The 24817-nt window shown below is 40.6% G+C and overlaps 1 protein-coding gene across 1 annotated transcript in view; it reads left to right on the top strand.

The window, feature by feature from the left end:
• Positions 1-15841: 15841 nt before the first annotated feature.
• Positions 15842-24817, top strand: part of cacna2d3a (calcium channel, voltage-dependent, alpha 2/delta subunit 3a) — a 136261-nt gene continuing 127285 nt past the window's right edge. Inside the window, exons 1-2 of the mRNA XM_082518383.1 lie at positions 15842-16641; positions 16916-16997. Of these exons, the coding sequence (XP_082374509.1) occupies positions 16517-16641; positions 16916-16997 (207 nt within the window). The 5' untranslated portion in view covers positions 15842-16516. The remainder of the gene's footprint in view (positions 16642-16915; positions 16998-24817) is intronic.

The following is a 24817-nucleotide window of genomic DNA, read 5'->3' as shown; positions in this document are numbered from 1 at the left end:
GATGGAGAGGAAGAAGAGAGGTTATTTTTAAAGGTAAGGGCTGCTCAGTGGGATTTGATACATTACAAGCTTACACGTCCTCGTGTTTTTAAATCAGATGTTGGGTGTACAGTCGTTGGTCTGTACTGACATTATTTTTTTCATGTTGTGAAACATGCTGCAAGTCAAACTGAGGCAGACTAACTGCCATTTAAAGGCTGCATAAAAGTACTCTGCAGGATAGTTTGCTGTACTGTGATGGATTCAGCACTTTAGTTAGTAAAGAATAGTGTGTGACTGCTGTGGTTTCATGGTCAGAGTCGGGTTACATCAAGTGTAGCAGAGATTCATATGAATTTCAGCTGATGACGCTTAAATTCCGCCTTCATACGAAAATTTTACAGTCCAATACCTATAAAGACAGCATCAACAGTGTAAGCAGTGATGGGAATAACGGCGTTACAAGTAACGGCGTTACTAACGGTGTTAGTTTTTTCAGTAATGAGTAATCTAACTAATTACTATTTCTATCGTTACAAGGCCGTTACCGTTTCTAACAAGAAAATGCGGTTGCGTTACTATTTTTCAACAAACAGATGGCTGGAGCTGTGTTCAGCTCACCGCATCTTATATCAGTTGCACGGAAGTTAGGGCTGTTCATATAGATATGACGATATGAAAACGTCTATCGTTTCATTTTACGCTATCGTTTGTTTCGTGGTGTCGCAAAATAAACTGTTTACGGCAATATGTTTTCATGGTTTTGATGGTCACTGTAGTGGCTATATTCATTTCTTAAAGTTCTCTCTTTCTCTTACATTTAATATAACCACACTACAGATGGGCCTGTTTTTATGTTAGCAACAACGACAGTAAAACCATCGTGTGTCCGCTTGTTTATTTTCCACATAAACCTTTCACAATAAAGCTCAAGATCCTGTTGAGACTTTTCAAAATAAACTGAATCGCGTGAAATATTTACCGATGAGAAGCAAAAAAGAGCCGTCAGGTGCTAAAAAATAAACCTTAGACTCAAACGTTAGAGCAGGCTTTTCCCTGCAGCACGCTGCAAAGAAAACGACGGCTGTTACAACCTATGTCTAAAAATGTGTAGTTTCATGCATCGGTAAAACACTCGACTCCAGATACAAGACGCCCAGCTGGAAACACTTCACGCAAGTCGAGCTGCCCGAGATTCACAGACTTTACAGAAAATGTTACATTTTTGTTTTTCATATCATTGTTTATATTTAGATGTTTTATATCGGGATATGAGATTTTGGTCATATCGCACAGCCCTAACGGAAGGAGCTGTAAGTAATCTGGGCGCTACAGCGTTTAGCAGCTGCGCTCCCCCAGGCAGCAATCACTTTTTGGCACAACACCTGGAGCTAAGGGGGCAAAACAATGATATGAGTGCTGCTGGTTGACTGAGGAAGAATAAAGTAGTCGTGGTAAGCCAATCACATGACCACTTAAAGACAAAGCAACAAGGTGACATATACCAGTTTATAAATTGTGTTGATGGGCCAGTAAAACCAGAGTCATGATAAACAAGATATATGCCTGTTTATTCCTCAATAGTTTCCTCACTTTTACTGTCTAAGGACAGCGCAGCGAGACCTCTCTGCTTATGAGCAAAAAAATACAAAACAAAACAAAAAAACAGCCCTTTGGTGTTGGTGGAAAAATGCACCATGTCGACCAATCAAAAAATGATATGGCAACATGACATTTGGTTGTTTAGGAAGAGGGGGAAGTTTTAGGAGTGAGGGCGAGAGAGAGAAAAAGACAGCAGAAAAAGAGAGAGCGAGTTTTGAGATGTGAGAGATTTGAGACGTTTAGCGTGTTTGGAGTGTGTAGTTAATGTGTTGTCTTGTGTAGTTAGTGTGTAGTGTTGTGGATAGTTTTGTGTTGAGGCGACTGCTGTCTCCAGGTAGAAACAGCAGTGATACACCTGCTGCTGTCAGAGCTGCAGGTATCAGGCTGTGATGTTTCCTTTATAGTGGACAGAAATGATGTTTTTGCAGTGGCACAAATAATTTGTGGCATCTTATTGAAGAACAGCTGATTGTTCTGTAAATAGTTTGAAATGGTTATTTAAAAAATCAAGGTAAAAGGTAAATGGATGCAAATAACTTTGTTGTTTGCAAAACTTGTGCATAGGATTTTAAGATTGACAATTTATATTTGCATTTAACATTATGAAATATGATTCATTAAACATGTTTGTGGTTGTTACAGTAAAAATATCACTTTTTCTCCTCGGACTTTATGGTTTTTGTCTGATTTTAGATCAATTGTGTTAATACAGTCTGTAAAAAATGAAAACATGACTGTAGATTCAGACACGTGAGGTTGTGCTGAAAAGGATGAGACCAAACAAGTAAACAGTTTTTAAAGGTGAGATGTGGAGGAAACATCAAAAGTAGTTAAAAATGGACAATTATACCCTGGACCCCAGAGGGTTAAACATCTTTTTTAAAGTAACGCAATAGTTACTTTTCAAGTAATTAATTACTTTTAGAATCTTGTAACTCAGTTACTAACTCAGTTACTTTTTTGAAGAAGTAACTAGTAACTATAATTAATTACTTTTTCAAAGTAACTTGCCCAACACTGACTGTCAGTGTATGGAAATCAGCCAGGACACATCTGCTTACATCTGGTTTAATTTAGTTGTGTAAATACACAAAGAGCAGCAGGTCAGCTGATCACAGCCTGTACACTAAGCATATGCGAGCGCTCAATAGAAATTATTGTGAGTTATGTTTCTTTTCCCACACTAAGCCATCACAGACACTTTTAGGGTTCCCGACCTGCTGAATCACACTTTAACCCCGACTGTACACATCTTGTTTAAGGCAAAGCCATTAAACTTCTACAATTTGGGCAACAGAAAAAAGAAAAAAAAGTTGAGTATAATAAGAATTAATTCTTATTGTTGAATCGTGAACACTGGCCTTAACTTACGAGTGTGATGAACTCCTGGATGAGTCGACAAAGTGCTCTTGGAATAATTTTGGTAGGCTGTTGGGAAGGTTTACCATTGTTCCAAATATGCAGAAAATGTAAATAATTAAATAAATAAAGAAGTGGGGCACACACACTTTTCCACGGCACTGTAAGTAGATGAAAGTTTATCTGGATACTTCTTCAGTGGAAAGGACACAACCTGAGGCATGTCATATTTCCTTTTCAGTTTTATTTGCAATAACTTCCTGTGTTTTGAAATGTTTCTAAATAATGAAATATTCCAATAATTTTTTCCCAAATGGTCCCAGATTCTTGGACACCACTGCAGTGGGGTAACTAATTTCACGATGTGCTGCAGTTTACTGATTTTTTACTGATGCACTGTAGCCGACAGACACATGAAATGAAGCTCTGTTATAGAATGAGGAAATCTGTGACTGTGTGATTGTAATGACTGCACTGAATATGTTGTTTTATATCACATCCACTGGGGGTCAGTCTAGATATGCAGCAATGTGTCGCCAAAGGAACAGGAAGATGCTAAATTAGGACTATTTGCTACATGATATGAACAGAAGAATGGTGATAATGGCATTAGCAGCAATTACAATGGAAAGGACCGAAGCAGATTCATAACACAAGACACAATCAGAGCATCGCTGCAAAAATCAAACGGGGGCATGGTGATATTATTTTCTCAGGTATCTTGATTATCAGAAAGCTTAAATTAATACATAAATTGAATTACCTGATGAACCATAGTTTGGCTTCCCTGTCATTAGTGAAGTGTAGCTTCATATAACGTGCTGTAGATGTCAGTGTTGATTTGCATCTCAGGTTTTTTTGACTATGCTGTAACGCTTAATAAACCACCTACAAAGGACGAAACTATGATCCTTTATGAAATCCATTCTAAAGCAGAAATCCAAACACGTATTTAAAAGGCTGAGAGCACCATGTGGTCATGATAACAACTCGTTCCATAACCACCCCCATCAATCTGCATGGCACTATCACGCAAGACATTTCTCCTAATCTTTGTTTGCATTTAACGCTTTAGCACTTGAATTTAACAAACACAGCACAAAATTATCGGAGGAAGAACGGCAAAGATTTATCAGGCACTTTAAAGGACACGGTAAAAAATTGTGTGTGCTCAGAGTGAAGCGGAGACTTTTATTCGACCAAACTTCCCAGCATTTTGTGTTTTCCCTTCTTCTTTGAGACATGAGCAGAAGAGTAATGTTTAGTGTTTGTTGTTAATCTCACCCTGTACAGAACTCCAGAGCCAGGATCCTCAGAGTGTTCAAAGCTGGGGATTCGGACTTTGTGGCCGCAGCCTGTGCAGAGACAGATAGGCCTGCCTGCTTTATATGTAAAGCTGCCAGCCAGAACGCACAGGCCCACAGGGTACTCCATGCAATTCCTTTGTTGCAGCCAAACTGTGGCAGGGTCCCACTGTCTAAGCAGCTTTTTATTCTGGTTGCACGAGAGATTGGAAGACACTGAAGATGGAAGGTGGGTAAAGTTGGGTGTTTGTATGAATCTCTGCTCATGTGCTTTTTACAAGACGTGTTGGGGGCAGACCTGGATGACAGCTTCCCGTTTAAAAAATGGCTGACTGTAGACAATCCAGTCTTCCTCTTTTCATTTTTCTCGGTATATTACTTGTTTGGTGTGTCCACTGTGTTAGAGATAACATAGCTCAGCACCTCCGTGCCAGGATTATTCTGCTCTGTCAATCACTGATTTGGCCCAATGGGGCACTTTGATGTGTGTTAGCACTCGGTGAGTCGACTATTAATTGAACATCACAGTCAAGCCAATCACAGCTTCTGAGTTCCTCATCCGCTATCAGCACAGCCGTGGTGAATGGCCTCATTTTCGCCTCTTGGGCATGTTATCATTGCAAATGAGTTGGTTATCAACAAGACAGCGTAGACTATGAGGCTTAAACAAATAAACAGTCCAAGGGTGGATCAGAGGAGCTCCGCTATGTGCTGCTCCACAGTAGCTAAGTCATTTTATCTGAAGATATGCTTGGCTGTTTTTGTAAGAAGCACATTTGGGTTACAGAATGTGTGGTTTACCGATAGATTTTTCTCTTATTATTAAAGGCTAAAAATAGGCTGCTTTGACAGCTGTGCCAAGTGCACGGGCTGCATTTCAAAATGTGAAGAAACGCTGATAAACTGTGATGTAATGATTGAAACTATATACTGTTGAGTCACTCAGCTTTTTTCTTTTCGTTTTTGTTTGCAGCTGAACCGCATAGTGTTTCTGAAACAATACAGAGAAAGCACACAGCAAGGAAAAGGTGGTGGGCTATCTTATTGTGCTCATTCTCAGAGTAATTTCCTGTAACACGGGGCATGGCTTTGGTTCTCTCGGCAAACAGTTCGCCTTTGAAGAATAATTTGAAATTATACATTTTAATAAGGTGCAGCAAGGCCGGGCCAATGAGACGCAGGAAAAAGATAAAAAGGAGATTGCATATCTGAAATAAGCTGATGATGGAAGGGATGGGACCAATAAAGGAGAGGGGGTGCGAATAATGGGGCTAAGGAGGGAACTTGTAACAGCAAGGTGTTTTTTCTTTAATTGAAGTGGCGGGGGAATGTGGAATGGGACGCTCCGGGCAAATCAGCTGGGAACATGTTGTGAATGTAATGTAACACTTTGGCACCATTTTTAATATGCTACACAAAACAATGCAAATATCGCAGACAGCTCCTCTGCTGCCTGTTATTTCTCCACATAATGAAGTTGCCTCTCCCATCAAGTCTTCTCTTTGAAGCAATCAGACAGCTGCTTGAGTCATTTCACACTGTTTGTTTGAAGACGGGAAAGTAAATTGACAAGTTTACACAGTAATACAGAAGTCAGACTGTCCACACGATTTGCGTGTTGGATTTATTTTATTTTTCTTCAGTTTTTATTATTGCCATGGCCACCAGCATCATTCCTCTGTCGCTGCTTTCTGTCTCGCTCTTATATCTGACTCGTCTCTTATTTATGCCTTCTTTTTCAGTCTTCTATTTTTAGGCAGCATGTCTTTAATTATGCATGTTTTCATAAGATGATATGCATATCTCTCTGACACACGGCCTGGTCCCTACTTTCTTTGTGTTTACGAGGCTTACGTTGAATCTGGAAACCAGTGTGAGAACTGTGCAAACTATGAAGTGTTTGATGAAGTGTTTGATGAGATCAGGAGATAAAGCCACAGAAGGTAAAGGTGTTGGACTGGATGGATGGTCAAGCATGCATACCTGCATGCATGCATGCATGAACACGTGCCTGTGCTTCTTGTTTTCGCTGTGCAGCGCTGTTCTAAATATTTGTAATAACCTTCTGATTTTACTCTTTGTTTTCAAACAATGATTCATCAAAGTTATTAAAAGTATTCAGCTTCCATTGCTCTGTCATTACACTTTTAATGATATGAAAAATAGAGGGATATAGTGAGATGTTGATGGACATTAAACGTTCATGTCAAGATTTGTGCAAAATTATGGGGTTATTACTGTGCACTGGTCGGCAGCTGAGAAGTCAGCATGACTCCTGCATTTCCTCACAAACCTAAGGTGTGGAAAGTGATTTGTCACTCACAGATTTCTAACAAGACAGACTCTTAAATACCAAATTATATGACCTGCCAAATCTTTCTCCTTTCCTACACACTCCTGCTGCGCTCTCAATGCCTTCAATTTCAGACCTTTTGCACCTTCTTTGTTCAGGTTGAGCTCAGGACTCAAGCCAGTCAAGTTCTTCCACACCAAACTCACTCATCCATGTCTTCAGGGACCTTGCTTTGTGCACTGGTGTGCAGTCATGTTGGAATAGGAAGTTGCATGAAATTTCCCAAAATGTCTCGGTATGCCTTTCACTGGAACTAACTCTTGAGAAACAATGCCTCACCATAATCCCCCCTGCACCAAACTTTACACTCGGCACAATGAGATAGACAAGAGGCAGGGATAGCTCAGTAGGTAGAGTGGTGGCCCCATGATCGGAAGGTCGGGGGTTCGACTCCACTGAACTCCACTGAGCAAGGTACCGTCCCTACACACTGCTCCCCGGGCGCTGCATTGGTGGCTGCCCACTGCTTCACTGGGTGAATGGGTTAAATGCAGAGGAACTATTTCCCTATGGGGACTAACACATACACATTACAGTTTTTTTTAATTGGTTTGGTACTATTTTCACAACTAAAGTGTGCATTTTCAAATCTCTCAGTACAAAACTCACATTTGATCACATTTGTAACACCACTAGTCATTCTTTCAAATCTGATGTCATGAGTTCATTGTATTTGCACATATTTTCATTCCAGTTAATCATTGTTGCAGAACACATGATCATTGTGATATATTCTGAGAACATTTGCTTTACTCACCCAAACAAAACAGTAAGATCTTTTTTCAACGTAGTACTTTTACCAATCATTTCATGCAGGAGCAAATAATACAAGGTAAGCGTCTCAAATTGTCCTTGGTGATGAATGAGTGTAACTGAACTGTAAAACTTTACACAGCAAATATTACACTCATGTTCAGGCATAACCAAAAATTTTATATATATATATATATACACACACACACACACACACACACACACACACACACACACACACACACACACACACATGAAAAAGGGAGAAAAAACAACAAGTCATTTACATAAGCACAATATATTTTGTATTTTATTTTCATCACTTTTACACAATTAATCAAGCCGGTCATTAACATTGGGCCATAAATTTTCATCAACATCACAGTGGATGTCTTCGTTGTTCAGGCACCGTGGGAAAAATCTCCTGGCATGACGAATCCAGGCTTGACATTGCTCAGCAGTTATATCACCACAAGCTTCACACATGGCTTGAAGAAGGGAGACATGCTCATGGGGATGGCGATCATACACCTTCCACCTCCATGTAGAGAAGAATTCCTCAATTGGGTTGAGGAAAGGGGAATATGGTGGAAGATAGAGTGTCATGAAGCGAGGATGTGTTTGAAACCATTCCTGAACCAGCTGTGCATGGTGGAAGCTGACATTGTCCCACACAACAACATAGACAATGTCTTCTCCCTGACAGGCCTGCTCCAGTTCATTTAAAAAAAACTATCAGGTGTTCAGTGTTGTATGACCCTAGAACTGGTCTACAGCCTACCACACCATCTTCAGATATAGCTGCACCCATTGAGATGTTTCCTCCACGTTGTCCAAGGACTTGGATGGTAGCCCTTTGTCCAATAAGGTTACGTCCTCTGCGTCTAGTTTTTGCCAGATTGAAACCGGCCTCATCAACAAAAATATACTTGTGATGATTCATATACTGTCAATATTGAAGTATTACAAATTACATTAGTGTAAACTGACAATTACATGTTGTTCATCTATACAATAGAGTACTATATTTTAGAAGTGAAGTTGCTATAGCAGACATACCGGTTTTCTTGGCGAAAAGTTCTGATGATAGAGCTGACAGTTGACCTTTGTAAATTAGGCTGTACCAACCTGGCAGCCTCAGCCTCAGCCATGGTAAAGCCTCTGTTAACCACATGGTCAACAATGATGGCCCGGACTTCATTAGAGATGATGGTGCGTTGTCTTCTGCCTACATTTCTCTGAAGACCACCTCTCTGTCGAGGAGCAGCACCACCACCTCTTCGATGAAGGTTTCCTCTCCCTACGAGTCTATCCTGCTCCATATTTGAACAGTGCAAAGTCTCAAACACAGTTCTACTTATATGGTAACTAATTGTGATCATCAGGGGGAAACAATTAGCAAGTATAGTGTTTCTAGATTGAAAGCTCTTGCAGCAATGTGTAACTTACAAATGACCAGACAACAATCAGTCAAGTTGAAAATCCATGGACATAATGGATGATTCATTGATTGAACATTAAGATCAGTTGAATTAAATGATAGAAAAATGTATTAAACTGAATAATAAGAGATGCAAATCAAAAATTTGATAGTGATAACATTATGAAAGGAAGTAACTGTGAACAAAACATTTATTTAGATGAAACACTTATTTTGTGTAGTGAAAATGATATTTTGTCATAATGTGTATTGTACTGACACAATTGAAAATATGCTGAAATGTTTGAAAAACGTGCACTTTTGATGATCTGTTGTGATATAAGTACTAAGAGTTTTGAAAATGTACCAATTGCTTGTGAAAACTGCGCCAAACCAATAAAAAAAAAACTGTAAGTATGTTCCCCTGGCAAACCTAGACTTGTCTACATAGCAGGATGATTCATGACTCCAGAGTAAAAGTCTCCACTGCCCTAGAGTCCAGTGGTGGCTTGCTGCATCCGACTCTTTGCATTGTGTTTGATGATGTGAGGCTTGGCTGGAGCTGCTCAACAATGGAAACCCATTCTATGAAGTTCTTGATGCACTTTCCTTCAGGTAATCTGAATTTGGAGGTGTGTAACCATTAGTTCTGTATGAAGTTGGCGACATCTCTCCACTGTGAGCCTCAGCATCTTCTGTGATTCTCTACCACTTTGTGGCTGAGTTGCTGTCATCCCCAGTCACATTTTGTTCTAGTAGCACTAACAGGTGACTAAGAATATTTACTAAGGAGGAACTTTCTCACTTGGACTTCCTACAGTGGTACCACACTGGAACTGACACAGTTGTTGTAGAAGCAGTCTGCATGCCTAGGTGCTTGATTTTATACACCTGTGGCCATGGAAGTGATTGGAACACCTGAATTCAGTGATTTGGGTCGGGGGATGCTTTTGACAGTATAGTGCATCTTCACTTTCTTAGCATGGTCTATAAACAAAGGCACATGGACTCCCCTCCATTGCCAAAATATATCAACAAATTTCTGAATCATATAGAAGGCTTACAGGTCTTTCAGATTCTCCAGCACATCATTTTTATGTGACTACATACAATATGGCAGTTCTGTTGTCTATTATAAGTATCACAATATTCCATCAGCTCATTTCTTTCTCAAAAATAGCTCGATGTTCTAACTGTTATCTCTGGCCAGAGGAAATGACTGGTGTATAAAGGCCTTTAAACACAATTATCCTCACTAATATGCGTCCCGTTATGTGATTTTCTTTTTTCAACGACAAGTTCATCTTCGGTATGATTTAAGAAAGCAGTTACTTCACCCTATTATCTTCCTCTGGCTTTTCACAAGATGTCTTCGACCCTTTCGCTGAGTCTTTCGCTGAACAAGCTGTTTCTTTCTTTCAAGATTGACTGCTTGTCGGAAGAAAATGAAACAATGGCGACTGCTGCGTGTTTTCCTGCTGCACTTGAGCTTGTAGCAGAAAATGTTCAGTTAGGTCTTACAAAGTGCAAACATTAAACAAAAAACACATCATATTAATGAAGCGCCTGAATTATTAAGAATAACTGAACGGGAGTTTATTATTTGCTTCTTGAGGTTTTGGGGATGAAGGCAGCTGCTCGCTGTATCCGGTTTATGCCTCAGGCCTCCTATGCAGATATTCTCAGCTGAAAAATCCCAGCCATAATACTCTCCACTTATCCAAGGAGGAATTCCTGAACTTTTAACACAGAGGATCTACTTTAGCTCTACAAGCTAAAATGTATATCATTTTGCACCTTTAACCCCCTGTAACAAACTTATTTAAAGTGCAGATTTTAGCTTTCATATAATAAATATTGATTCTGGATTCTGACAGAATATTACCCCAATAAGTAAAATCTTTTATCACATTTTCTGAATGTTTCACAATTACATAGAAACAGCCACAGTAATTTTCTAAAGAGCAGATGCTAGTTTAGAAAATCAGGCTACCTTTCAGCAGCACTGCAGGAAAGCTTTAAGAGTCCATGCAATCACTGAACTTTTTATGTTTATAGAAGCTACTATGATCCAACTAAAAACCTTCATCACATTTTTTCCAGCATTGCAGGAAAGACCAGTGATCATTCATGCTTCCTTCTCCGGTGGTACACAGGTGACATGCCAGGCACACGCCAAGGCTTCCACCATTTCTTGTTGTACATCCTTTGCAAGCTTGGTGCAATTTGTCCTCAGGCTCATGAATCTGGAGTGCAATGGGTATTTTGATCTATGACAGTGCATATTCCAGGGGCAGCAGTCTCATCAAATAAAGTTGAATATTTCTGTGCCAGTGCTCATGGGGGAACGCTCTTTTGGCATCTCATTATTAACTGCATTGAATCAAAGCATTCACAGAGCAAGGTGAACTCTGAGCCTGACAAAGAATTATTTAGACTGTTCTATGACATTCCCAGTGGGACTACACCTGTCACTGTCTGTACTCATAAATGTTATGATTTACAATTGTAGTCCAAGTTCGTTACTCACATTAGGGAAGGCTCCGGCCACACTGTCTACATAAAGTATGTGAAAAGTTATGTCACTATGGCGAATATATTGGGAACAAGTTGGTTTGATAAGCTTTGTTCGACGAGCAATTTTCCAGATATTCACGTATTGTTTCATCAAGCTGCTATTCATTTCTTTCAAATGCATATCTTTAACTCTGGTGCTAAAATACCACCTAAATGTTGTTTGAGGCGGGTGGGGGAGGTGGTGATGAGGGAGAGATTCAAATAAAATCCTGAGGATGTTGGGAGCATGATAAAAAGCGAATGTGGATGTGGTCCAGCTGAAGCTCACTGAAATATCATCACATCCAGGTCAGTCTGCCACCCTTGCCTCTGATCTGTATTCTGCAGTTGTACATAGAAGTGACCTTGGTGACAATGAGCTGCCAGAGGCAAGAATAACAGGTAACCCCGAGGTCAACCTAGGGACAAAAGAAAGGAAAACAGCTTTAAAGCTTTCATCCTTAAATTAGTTTTAGTCTCATTTATGTTTATATAATATTATGTGAATTGTTTATTACTTTTCTATCTATCACTAACATCAGTATAATATTAACTAGATGAGTCTTTCGAACACTGGATCTACAACCATGAATCTGAGAGGTAGATTATTATGTCAATGGGAGTTTCCAGCTAGTATTTAAACACAATAATAGAGTGATGTCAGCTGAGGACTGCAGAGGCAACACAAACCATGCTTTTACGCGCTAAATCGTCCATATGTCCAACATAACAAAATATAGCAAAAATAGGACTGGAGATGTGACAGTGTTATTTTTTTCTTTGCTGTAATGTCAGGCACAGATCTGCTAGCAGCACGGTACACTCTGCTCTGTAAAATCAGGTGTGATTACAGCCCCGAGAACAGAGGAAGTTGGAGCACTGAGGCAAAACGAGGGATTTCATGGCTGGAAGAGAAGACTTAGTCATTAGACTTGTGTTTTCTTCTCTCTGATGTAACCCATTATCCCTTTACTGTCTAGAAATATGTTATTACATTTATTTTTTTTATGTTCGCTAATAATTTCAGTTTTTTCTCACTACATTAGCTTCATCCCCTGGCAACTGCATGCTCTTTATTGCTTTCAAGGTTGACTGTACTGTGTGAACGAATCCCTTGTTAATCCAGATTTTAGCGCCCTGCCTCGCTGCCCCAACCATGCAGAAAAAATGCATGGGTTTGCCTCTAGCTGATATGCATGGAATTATATGGAAGCATGTTTTTCTCCTAGCTAGTAACTAGAACATTTTTTTTTAATTTCATAAATATTATCAGTCACTTCTGTCCTAACAAGCTGTGTCTTTCGTGTCATGGCTAGAAGCTGTTGCATCTCTGGGTTTGGATTTAAGGGGACCTGGTCATTTATGGCATCCATGAAATGTGAAATGGGGGTGACTTTGCGCAAAATCTATTGTACTCAACAGTGTAAGTGATTACAAAGCATTAAATAAGTTGTGGAAACAAGAAAATAACAACTACTCAGAGAGAAAGAAAATATAACCCTACACCTTTGCTGTGTTTCATTTGTTTTCTACTTGGCCATTCCTTCCACCTACTGCATCTCCTGTTATTCAGATCACAGTGCTTTTAAGTGAAATGGTCGTACTTAGTCGCTCAGTGATATTAAAACACACAATAACACACTCAAGAACTCTCTGGGAGACATTAGCTTTGTGGATAAAAACTTCCATTCACAGAGAAAAATCACTCCAACTTCCACAGCTGATATTTTCTTCATATTGTTCGGGTTTCTTGTGTTTCAGATGCTCTGTGTGATGGGTAATCTATTTACCTCGTGAAAAATGATGGTTGGATTTCTTCTCAGTCTTTTCTTTGTGCTGTAGGGCTGCCTCAATATTAATAGAAATGGGAGCAAAGTGATGAGAAACAGGAGTTAAACTCTAGTGTTTCTCTTTATTTGACTAAAAACGCAGAATACTGGAGCAGTTGTGTTTTTGCACTGTCAGGCTTTGCAGTTACTTTGCAGCTGAAATAATGTGATAAACAAAACTGCACGTCCTGTAAAATAAGAACAGTATGTTAAAAGTAAAATACGGCACACTATAATCTAACTAATATATAACTAGAAAAAGAAACAAGGCAAAATATCCTCACATTTAGTTTCTATTATAGATTGAACACCAAAAGCAGTGAATTCTGCATTTCTAATAACCTGATGTGTTTTTTGTCAGGCTCTCCGTACATTGTAAATGTACATTCCCAGTTTCTAATGTAGGTTTTCTGTTACTGTGTTGTAATAAATTGGTCTGTTTCTTCATTAAGACTGTTCATGAGAACATTTAAATACCATTAGCATTATTCACACAATGTACACAAATGTGCAGCCTAATGTGTGAAACGTACAGGGATTTTTTCTCATGAAGGAACCTGATACCTAAAGGCGGTCATTGTCCGTTTACCTAGCCTGTTCCTCCATGGTTATCACTCCCTCGGAGTTCCTGTCTCATGGAATCTCCTTCATGCTCTTCAGTTTCCTGTTCAGGAACAGCAAACCTTCTGGTAATGATGATACGTATTAATGTGCCATCCTAGAGGAGTTAGACTACCTGTGCAACCTCTGTAGGGTTTCACGCTAATAGTAGTGACAATGATCCCAATCAAGTGCAACACTAGTGAAAAAAGCAGTCAAAACAGATGAGGAGGGAAAATGCTTCCACCTGTAAAACCATTCCTGTTTTGGGGATTGTTTCATTGCTGCCCCTCGAGTGCACCTGTTGTTCATGTCATTAACACCCAAACGCAGCTGGAACTGATTAACAACCTCCCCTGCTACTTAACTGACCAGATCAATATCCCGGTGGTTTAACTGACTTAATGTTGTAATCTGATTAAAAACATGTTCCTTTATTTATTTGAGCAGTAGTCGTCTTAATTAAAGTCTCTTAACACCAGTCCATCCTTGTTGTGGAAGCACAAAGAGTTCCAATCAATGTTCAGGTTAATGTGTTGCAAGAAAATAAGTTACAAAGTGATGTGTTAAGTAACACATTGTTTGCATTAAACTAGATGTAAACTGCAGGCCAGAAACTGTTGATTCCATGCAAGCATCTGCACAGACCACATGCTGATACAAAGCTACGAACTTTTATATTATCAACTGGTAATTATGTAGCATGGCATCACAGGTCATCTTGTGGAGTAATGCAAAAGTAATGTAATGAATTGCGTAACGACTTACTCTCTCCAGAAAGTAATTAAGTAGGATAATGCATTGCTTTTTTGGAGTAGACATCAAAGTCCCGACTCCTGCGGGAAAAGTAATAAACATAACTGTTAAGTAAAAGTCATATAATGAAATCTTTCCCCATTTATGCCATTTTAACGCTTCATGTCTGTCAGTAGAACGAGCTATTAGAGTTTTTGCTTCACTAATTTACTTTTTATGTAGATTTGTCATCCTCGTGGCCAGAATCGACACAACAAGTCCCAAAGCTGACTGAATGTGACTTCCCTCTGTAACAATTATGGGTGTTTTGTATGCTTGACCCAAGCCTGCTGTTCACACTGGTGTTCGACCCATATATGTCAAAGGTGACTGTCACGGTTGACGCTGGCCAACCGTGTGGTTTGAGGAAGGAGGACCCAGGCGCAGAGCTCTGAATGCAAGCAGTGCGTTTATTTACAGCGAATGGAAAATAACAATAAATCCTCAGTGCGTTCCTGACTCCTGTGACATATCCTCTTCCCAGTGTTAGTGTTCTTTGTCCCCACTAATCAGTGTCTGAGCACCCTGTGCTCGCTGCCCTCTCGTCTCCACACTTCTCCTGGGGAGACAACAAAGAGGCAGCCGTCAGACACGCCACAATGCAGCAGAGTAAACTTACTAATTAGTCAAGAGACTAACGTGAAGCCACGCAACGAGTCAGAGAGAGCTCCACCACACTCTTAAGTAGCTCCTCCCACGAGGCTTGATCAGCTGCAGGTGTGTGTGCCAACCACCTGGCAGGGCCACACCCACCAGGCCTGAAGGTGCCTGTAAACAGGTGCTCCCAGATACACCTGCATCCACCCACCTACACACACACACACACACACACACACATACCTGCACGCTGGGAGAATGAGGGATAGCAACACCAAAAACACATATAATATAATACAAGTCCATAACTGCTCAGGGACCCTGGGTCGCTGAGCAGTGACTCTTTTGTAGGCATGCAATCTTCTAAGCAACCCCTCTGCAGGGGTAGAAATAGGCTATTCAGTCAGTGTTGATCCCCCTCCTGTGGTTTGCCAGAATCCTTCCTTCTACGTGAAATGCGATCCATCACAGAGGGTCCGTTGCCTGGGGGTTCTCATCCTCTTTCACAACCCATATGCCCACACACTGCCAGAGCAGACTTATCTGGTCCTTCCCTTTTTCTACCAAGGGGCCGGACACCCCGATTTCCTGCTGTCTTTTTTTAAAACATACACACTTTCTTTTTTTGTTCTCCCACTTTCATCAGCACTTTAGCAGTAATTCCTGCTTCAGTGAACTGGGCATACAGCGCATGACTTGATCTGACATGAAAGCTAAAGGCTATAGCTATTATAGCCCTGTGAATGAAGAAGACGGAGAACGACAGGGGCAAGTCCCAAGTATGGCGCAATTCAACAACAACAACAACGGCATCCTCTGTAGCCTTTCCTCACACTGTGTGTGTGTGTGTGCGTTTCCGAGCGCGCACCAGAGTGCGGGAGAGAGAGAGAAAGTGAGAGAGAAGACCAGTCGCTTCATTCAATTGGAGTGGGCGTGCTCTTGTGCGCTGCATCGTTTGATGATCTCCCCGCTTCCCCCCCAGAACCTCCACTCTGTGCTCTCCGTGGCTGAGGTCGGCCAATCTAAGCGACCGAGAGGACTTTCCGTGCCGGTGAACACGAGCTCCACTTTCCGTCGCTCGGCATAGCGGGGTGCACCTCACCGGTCAGCGGGGCCACACCGCAGCACTTTGGATAACTCACATAGCTGAAGATTCTGCCGTTTGCCAAAGCGCATCGCCGCGTCCCACGCCAGCCGAACAGCTGGACATGTTACCATGAATAATTTAGTCAGTCAGCACAGGTGACTTTTAAGCTCCCCATTTTATTTTTATTTTAAAATTTGGATTCTCTGGAGGGAAAAATCTCTACGGTGGCAGCATAAGCTCAAAACTCGCTCTGAGCGCGTAGGGGCGTTATTTTTGCCCAAGATGCAGGTGGATCGGAGCGGTGTGCTTTTCAGTGCTGGGTCTACGTGGCTCCTCTTACTTTTCTCAACTCTAAGCATCAGGGTCACGGGGGTGGGAGGAACCCACCAAAGCATCCCTCCGTCTGTGTAAGTAGATGTCCTTTTACGCGAAAGTGCTGTTTCAAAGTGGTTTCAAAGCAAGACTTTATACAAAGACAAAGAAAAAACCCGGCAGTGTGTCCTCATCGCTTCAGTCTTTTATTTTATTTGAATGCACTATGTGTATATATATATATATATATATATATATATATATATAACAAACAACTTTATCTTCACTTTAATCTATTTATTTATTAACTTGTTTTTTCCCCATTTCTGGTTTGGCCTGTGCACTGTGCCTATTTTTTAATATCCGCAGGGTGAAGCTCTGGGCATCAGCGTTTGGTGGGGAGATGAAGTCCATCTCAGCAAAGTATTCTGGGTCGCAGCTGCTGCAGAAGGTGAGCTGGTTTATTAACAGAACTCAACTCTTCAGGCATCAAAACAGAAGTACACCCTTGAAGCTTTAAACAATATTCAAATTTCCAGATGGTTTATCTTAGGTAGGTTTTTTCTTTTCTGTGAACACTAAAAGAAAGACAAGGTTGTTAAAAGAGAGTCTTTTAACAACTGTAAATATGTTTTTTATTATTTAAAAAAAAGATTTGGATTCTTGGGGAAGTACCGAGGAGTGAATATACCCAGTACACAAACGTCACTTTGTCCAAAACTGCATTGATGTGATTCTGCAGCAGACTGTTTATTTAAAAGCTTAAAATACCTTCTTTTTGAATTGTTGGGTAGATGTGAAACATAACGCTTGTGAGAGAAACTGAGTGGTGTTGGGTAATTTTCGAGTTGAGAGAAATGTCACTTTTCTGCTCTTAAACGGCAGGATGTGTGCTTTTTAGCCACTTGAGAATCAGTAATGCACTTTGACTGTGTAAGCATGGATTTAAAAGCATATTCGGAACACATGCCATTTAAATAGGTGTCATTTCTCAAGCACTGTGTTCATGCACACACACACACACATACACACACACACACACACACACACACACACAAGTTTACTGTCAGAAAAAAAGCATTAAGCTATATTTCTCACACATGTAACACCCCCTTACCTCTTTTTATGCCTCTCTGCAATCTCTTTTCGGCGCTCTTCCACTCTGCTTTGTGGCATTAATGCAAGATTCGAGTTATGATGGAATGCAAATTTCCCTAATGGAGGACCACTTTATGAAGCTTGAGTTAAAACTGGCTAATGGATAATTAGTGGATAAAAGGCCAAGTTGAAACTAACCTCTCAGTGGGCAGTCAGACAAAATGCTACACATGTGGCCACAATCTCAGGACTCTGCTGGGTGCAAAGGACCACCCTGCTGTAAGGTGTCACACAGGCCAGGGTGGAGGTCTGACGTGGAGCAAAGAAAACGGGAGCCGCGTGTGTCATGTACAGTTCCACGCCCAACGTACGTGGCCACACACTTCATATTCATGTGCGCAGTCACATCGTTATACGTGGGCCTACAGCATGGATTTCATCAGCAGCTGATAAGGCAGCTGACTGGTGTTATCTTTTTGACAGGATAAAAACTGTTCCCCCTTTTCATCTTTTTTTTTTCTGCCTCCAAAAAGAAGATAACCCTCCTACAGAGTAATGACCTCTTTATGAAATGCAAATTAAGGCCTCTGGGTTAATTGAGCAAAGAACAGACTTGGCGACCACTTTGTCAGGAAAGTGCATTTTCCACACTAAACTGTTATGATGCAATTGTGTCCACATGCACAGTCCCACAGGATGTGCAGGATGTGTAAATGCACACATACATACACACCTGTAAGTTTTGCTAACAAGTCACATCATCCCATCTATTATGCCATGTTGTGTGTCCAGTCTAGTCCAATAGCCTTTGTCCAGGAATGCTGAGAAGGGAGCACATGTGCCTTGAGGGCACATATGCTTTTAAATAAGCAGAAAGAATGAAGCATGTACACTGTTGTACACTGAGACGAGGATGGTAGTGAAGAGAAAAGACCAAAACGTGCGTGTGTTTTTCCCCCAGGCAGAGGACAGATGGACTCAGCCTTTCTTCAGTTATCTTTCTGACCCTAGCGTAACTAAACTCCCTTGGAAATGACGATACTTCTGTATGAGTCGCACACATGCCGCTTTTTCGGTTCAGCACCATCTTCGCCATCAAACCAGCACGAAGAAAGAAATAGTTTCTAGTGGACAAATTGCAAATTTTAAAGTTTCCTAATTACTTTGTTGCACAGAATATAATCTAAACAGTACGCTAATCTTAATTACCCTGGCACAGAAGTACCATGAAGAGGAAATAGTGCTCAGCGGCATTTACACTTTGTTTTTTAACAGTTTTGTGTTGCACCTATTGTGCTTCATGCTGCTTCTTTGTGTGTCAAATTAAAATGCCGCTAATTGAATTCGATACTTCCTTTGTGTTGACTCTGCTTTAATTTGATGCTTGATTTGACTTCCTATTTAATCTTCCTTAATAAGAGATATTCTACAGAAGTGCACAAGTGTTGTTAATCATAATTAATAGTACAAAGCCTAGAAACAGTTAACTTAATTCCTGCTTAATTAACTGAGTAACAGCCCTAATTCAAATACGCTAGTATACTAAATTAATATTGCCAGAAATAATTCACATAGATCTTTTCAGTAATTTCAGTGAGAATAAAAGCAGAATAATTTTTAAATATGTTTATGACTTGGGTGACTTTTTAGTATGATTCTCAAAAGGATTTGAGCTTCATCAATTCAAATCCATTTGAGAAATTTCAACTTTAGTGCAAAGACACTGATTTGTTGGGAATAAAATCAGTTGGGAGCAGATTTTTCTTTTGTCCTTCTTCTGCGGTTCTGATCTGTCATCCCTTCCCACGCCATCGCTCCCTTCCTATATCCATCGGAAACAGCTCTTGTTTCAAGGTTATACCAGTCAGGACACGTGTGTGTGTGTGTGTGTGTGTGTGTGTGCTTGTGTGAAGAAGAAAAAAAGCTATGATCAATAATGCCTTCGGTCTGTTACAAATCCAGTATTAGCGACTCATCTTCTCATATGCATACTAGCGGTGCATGTTCAGCGCAGTGTAGCTGTATTCGCACACACAGATATAAAGGAAAGGAGATTTCTGTTGGAGACACATTAACCATCTCCCACTGATAGTTAGAATTAGCTCTGTGTGTTTTACCCTCTTCACTGCTATTTTGTTGAGATCTTTAATTTCATGTATCATTGAGCAACCTGTCTATAAGAGCCAGGCTGGCTGCGATGGCTGCGTCTGTGTGCGTGTTGTTGGCTGGCTGGACCAGTTTTCAGCTCGCTGATGTTATGGCTTTCTGGAATCAGAGAAGTGGGACATTATGCGAGGCTGAAATAACTTCAAGCCTTTTGGTAATGGAAGATACAAGAAAAATGATCAGGCAGCAGGATTGCCACTGTGGCTGTGTGAAGTTTCCTAATGCACGTCTGCGATCCTATTTTTAAAAGCATAAGCTGAATCTGAGCGCGAGGAGTAGGCAACAGGGTACGTGCTTGCACCGTGTGCGTTAAGTTAGCATACCTAAAGTACGTTAAGCGTGCTCAGTCGCACATGCACACACCATCTCTCACACAGAGGCACATACGCAGAGAAAAAGAGCAGAGGGTGACGTGAAGGTGTAATGATGTGTGACAAGGCTACGCTGGAACCGATTTGCTTGGGTGGGGAAGAAGAGTGTGCGTGTCTGTGTGTGGGTGCACATATAGTTTTTTTATGCAACGATGCCACATCATTTACTCTTACAGAAGGGCTTAATGGTTTAAGGCACTGGCATGTCAGTTGACAAGAATCCTCAAGAATGAGTTGAATAAGACCGAGCTAAGTGGCTCCTCAAAAAGAAAATAGTTGTTAAGTTCTCCAGTCAAACGTGCTCCACGTGTGTCTCTCTGAAATCGAGAGAAAAGGTTAAGGAGGATAAAAAAACAGCAAAAAATTTGTTTTGCTGGGATTATTTCAATTATCTTAACAGAATTCATTTAATTGATGGATGGACTAATCTTCAAGGAAGATGAAATATGTGTTTATATGATATAGTGACAGTGTTCATCTTGTAGTTTCCATCCCAGCAGCGCACACCGTGCAAAGCTTTTCTTAAATCTCCTTATTTTGGTGAAGTATTGTCAATAAGAACGTTTGGAAATTAAAACTTTCCAGTTTGATATTTACAAAACAAATACGACATGTGATTAAATGCTATCATACATCGGTCAATTCTGCTTTGTATACACTTGTATTACAAGCCAGTACTAAGCGGTTTATTTGACATAAGCTTTCAGAAATCTAACGAACACATTAATAAAAACACAAATGATCATTTATGTCATTCGGTGCCATATCAGGATCTTCTGAAGGATGTTTTACAACTTGTAGAAAAAATTCTGGTTTTATTTCAAATTAAGATTTTAGTCACACTAACCAGTTTTAACAGCACGACTAATTGCCTGCTTTTGAAATGGAAATGATTCGATATATATGTATATTTAAATATATATTTTTAAACCCTCATTTCAAATTAATTACTTATTTGGAGGACAGCATGACTGACTATAACTTATATAATTTAAATTTCATTTAGCATTTTTTATTTATTCTACAAATGTTGTGTAATTTTCATTTTAAATAAAAGAAGAAGAACCTTTTTTCATACATAAATGAACGTTTCTATGTTTACAAAGCAAACGGTCTCTTTGTTAGCAGCGGGTCTGTTGCTAAAGTGGGAATGAAATTCTTAATACACCCAACGGGTCTTCCAATAGCCATAGTTCTCTTTTTGGAATTTTATGGAGAGATTTTAAATTCTGCAAATGCACCCAAATTACACATTGGATAATAACAAGTATCTATAACTGTGACTACGTTATATATTAAGCTGCAGAAATTAAGGGCCATGGTAATTATCCTTCAGAATTACATTTGTAGATAAAGCTTTAAAACAGCATTTAGATATGTGAATATTATCAGCTTGTTTTATAAACTTTGAAAAATGTCCTGAGGTGTGTGGCCTGACTAAAGCTTTTCTAAAATTGTGGCTCATGTAAGTTTTCACTTGACTATCAAAAAACAGAAGAAAAAATACTTATTTTGAAGAGCACTTTTATTTTTGTCTCTTTTTGCCCTTTATTTGACTTTCTATTTCTATGTGCATGCGTGTGTGTGCGTGTGTTTATGGTTGAAGTATGCATGATGGTGCCAGTCTGCTGCCAAGGGTGGGTGATGACTGAGGCGTTCCAGTGTAACACGGTGTCAGTGAGGGGGAGACGGCTGCAGATTAGATTTAGCTTTGGGAAAATTGAATAGCTGTCAGGTTTGGTTCAGCATGGCTGGCAATGAGGTGAGAGAAGGGAGTGTGTAAGGGTGTGTACTGATGACTGTCCCGCTTTCCCTTACCTCCCCCAACCCTCCCATCTCTTTCCTCGCTTCCCTCTCCCACCCTCACTTGTTCTCATTGACCAAAGCGTGATCTTGCTAAATTTGACTCCTTCGCTGCTCCTAGATGGCAAGAGGTGAGAAAGTGATGTGTGTGTGGGTGGACAGGTCTGAATACCCCTGTGAGGACCAGTTTGAGTTTCAGATCAGGGGAAGGCATTTTAGAAGAAGCGAGGACCTTTTCCCTCAGTTTTCCCTTTTTCACACCCTGCAAACAGCTTTTTGAAGGATAAGGCTTGGTGTTATGGTTAAGACTAGAATTGGCTCAGGGCATAGACAGTATAAGAAATGGATGTAGCTGCAGTGACATCATCCACTGGTTTATCCTGTTATGAAGCCACAGTCTTGTTGTCCCATAGCTTTTCCCTATGCCTGGCAAATCCATATTCAATCCATAATAATTTGTTCAATATATTCACTATACATCCTCCTTCATCTCACCTATGTCCAAATCATCTCCACCTTGCTTCTCTAATTTTGTCTCCAAACTACTCATCCTGAGCTAAAATAAACTGCCCGTTGGCACAGGAAAAAGTATGTATAGGTAAAGCTAGAAGGAACAACACAATCTAACAAGCGATATCTTCTGATGAGGAATAAAGGGAATAGTGCCATAGCTACTAACTTTCTATGTTAAAACAGCAACACACAGTCATTAGTGTGAGATGCTGAAAGTGAAGCCAACGTCGCACTGCCAAGAACTGCTGTTCCTTGAATGGCCACTTGAGATTGGCGCCAAATTGAGGCACTCCGTGTCTGTAGCGCTGGTGACTTGTTTAATTATTTTAATCCAGTTCTGTGACACAGTATATAGATTCCTGCACTGACACCATGCCCTAGGAACCTGTGCTATAGTTTTAGTGAGTGGAATTTCAGTATTTTATTTGTGACCCTATCAGATAATTAGAAGATAACTGCGTCTGTGCAATGCATTCATCACACTACAGATGCACCTTTGTTGCCAAACTAGTATTAACTTGAACTATATGCTCGACCCTCCCACCTGAATATGGCAACTAGCTTAAAAAATGCTTTATAAGAAATCATGCTCACTTGGTCCATTTTTCTATGCAAATAAATGGTAAATGGTAAATGGCCTGCATTTGTATAGCGCTTTTCTAGTCCCTAAGGACCCCAAAGCGCTTCACACTACATTCAGTCATTCACCCATTCACACACACATTCACACACTGGCGATGGCAAGCTACATTGTAGCCACAGCTGCCCTGGGGCGCACTGACAGAGGCGAGGCTGCCGGACACTGGCGCCACCGGGCCCTCTGACCACCACCAGTAGGCAAACATGGGGTTAGTATCTTGCCCAAGGATATTTGGCATGCAGCCAGGAGGCAGCCTGGGATCGAACCACCGACCTTCTGATTAGTGGCTGACCTGCTCTGCCACCTGAGCTACAGCCACAAATAAGGGTCTGGATTCATAAATCTGTTAGAATTACTTGTGAATAATAATACAGACAGTCCCTCTTAAATGAATTTTATTTCCCTGCAGTCTGGCCACAGCCTCAGCTGATTGTTAAGGTTAGGTTAAAGGACTAGCCTCTGTGAATGTCCTCACAAAGATAGATATGTAAAGGTGTGTGTAAGCGAGGAAGAGGAAGAGCAGGAAAAGAAAGAGGAATGCCGTGTCACAGAGTTAATTACAGCGTTAGCTGACAGGAGTGAAGCCTGTGCTGCTATCCTTTCATGTCCTAGCTGGCCTGCTTTAGCCAACACAGCCACTCACTCATACTGTAATTAGTGCTTTGTTGGTGAGAAAAGCTTGAGAAAGCCACTATGAATCAAACACCCTTTCTTTACTGTAGAGAGCTCAGGAGCAAGCAGTGAGGTCCCTTTGCTACCAGATTAAAGAACTTAAATTCTTAAAGAGCTAAACTGCTGACATTGTATTTGTGAGCTTAGAAAAGTCAAGTGCCTTTTGATGGCTTGTTGTGTGGTTTTTGTGAGTTTTCCCCAAATTCTCTCCAAGTTGATTTATAAAATTTATCTGTATATATATTTGATTTAGTTGCTGATTTACATTTGCAAAGAAGCTAATTTTTGTGTCCAGTTCCTGACATTTCCGCCAGAGATGGACAAACAAACATATACACACCTAGTGTTTGCTTGGTGCTGCTGGGATGATGAATGTGAACTTTGAAGATAAATATCCACTGTCATCGGCGGCTCAGCTCTGCCTCTGTTGCCCTGCAGATAAAGAGGATCTCACTGTGGCTGCACAGGATATTAATGAACACACACACAGATTTGTGTAATTATGACAGATTGTTCACCTGGCGTGCACCAGACTCAACTGCATACAGAGAGTAAAGATTAGCCAACTTGGTAAAGGGGTGGAACTAGTACTATTAAGCACATTAAGGCGCGCAGCACCGTGTGAAGGACTGTCTGTGATTTGCAGCTGTCGACATCAATCACATAGCCTTTTGTCTGGATCCACCCTGCATGCTGTAGGTAAGGATTGCTCTTATAAAGAAATGCTGTCAATAGGAAAATGAACATCGTTGTCATTATAGCTGCGCCATCAATCACAAATCCCTCCACGTATGTGTCTATGTGTCCTAAACTGCTGCATGCTCAGGTCATTCTACGTATTCATTATACTTTCTTTCTTTCTTTCACTTTTGTGGCTTTCACCTTTCTGTCAACTCTTTCCTTTGTCAATATTTTCACCCATGCGTTTATGCACTTCTTTGCAGTTAATCTTCTCTCCTTCCCTCTCGCCTTTTCTCTCAAAGTCTCTCGACTCCCTCCATCCCTCTG

Source organism: Aulonocara stuartgranti, assembly GCF_965226115.1.
Source record: "Aulonocara stuartgranti genome assembly, chromosome: 20".
Taxonomy (NCBI): Eukaryota; Metazoa; Chordata; class Actinopteri; order Cichliformes; family Cichlidae; genus Aulonocara; species Aulonocara stuartgranti.
The sequence above is the reverse complement of the archived record's forward strand: the minus strand, read 5'-3'. Positions and strand labels throughout refer to the sequence as shown.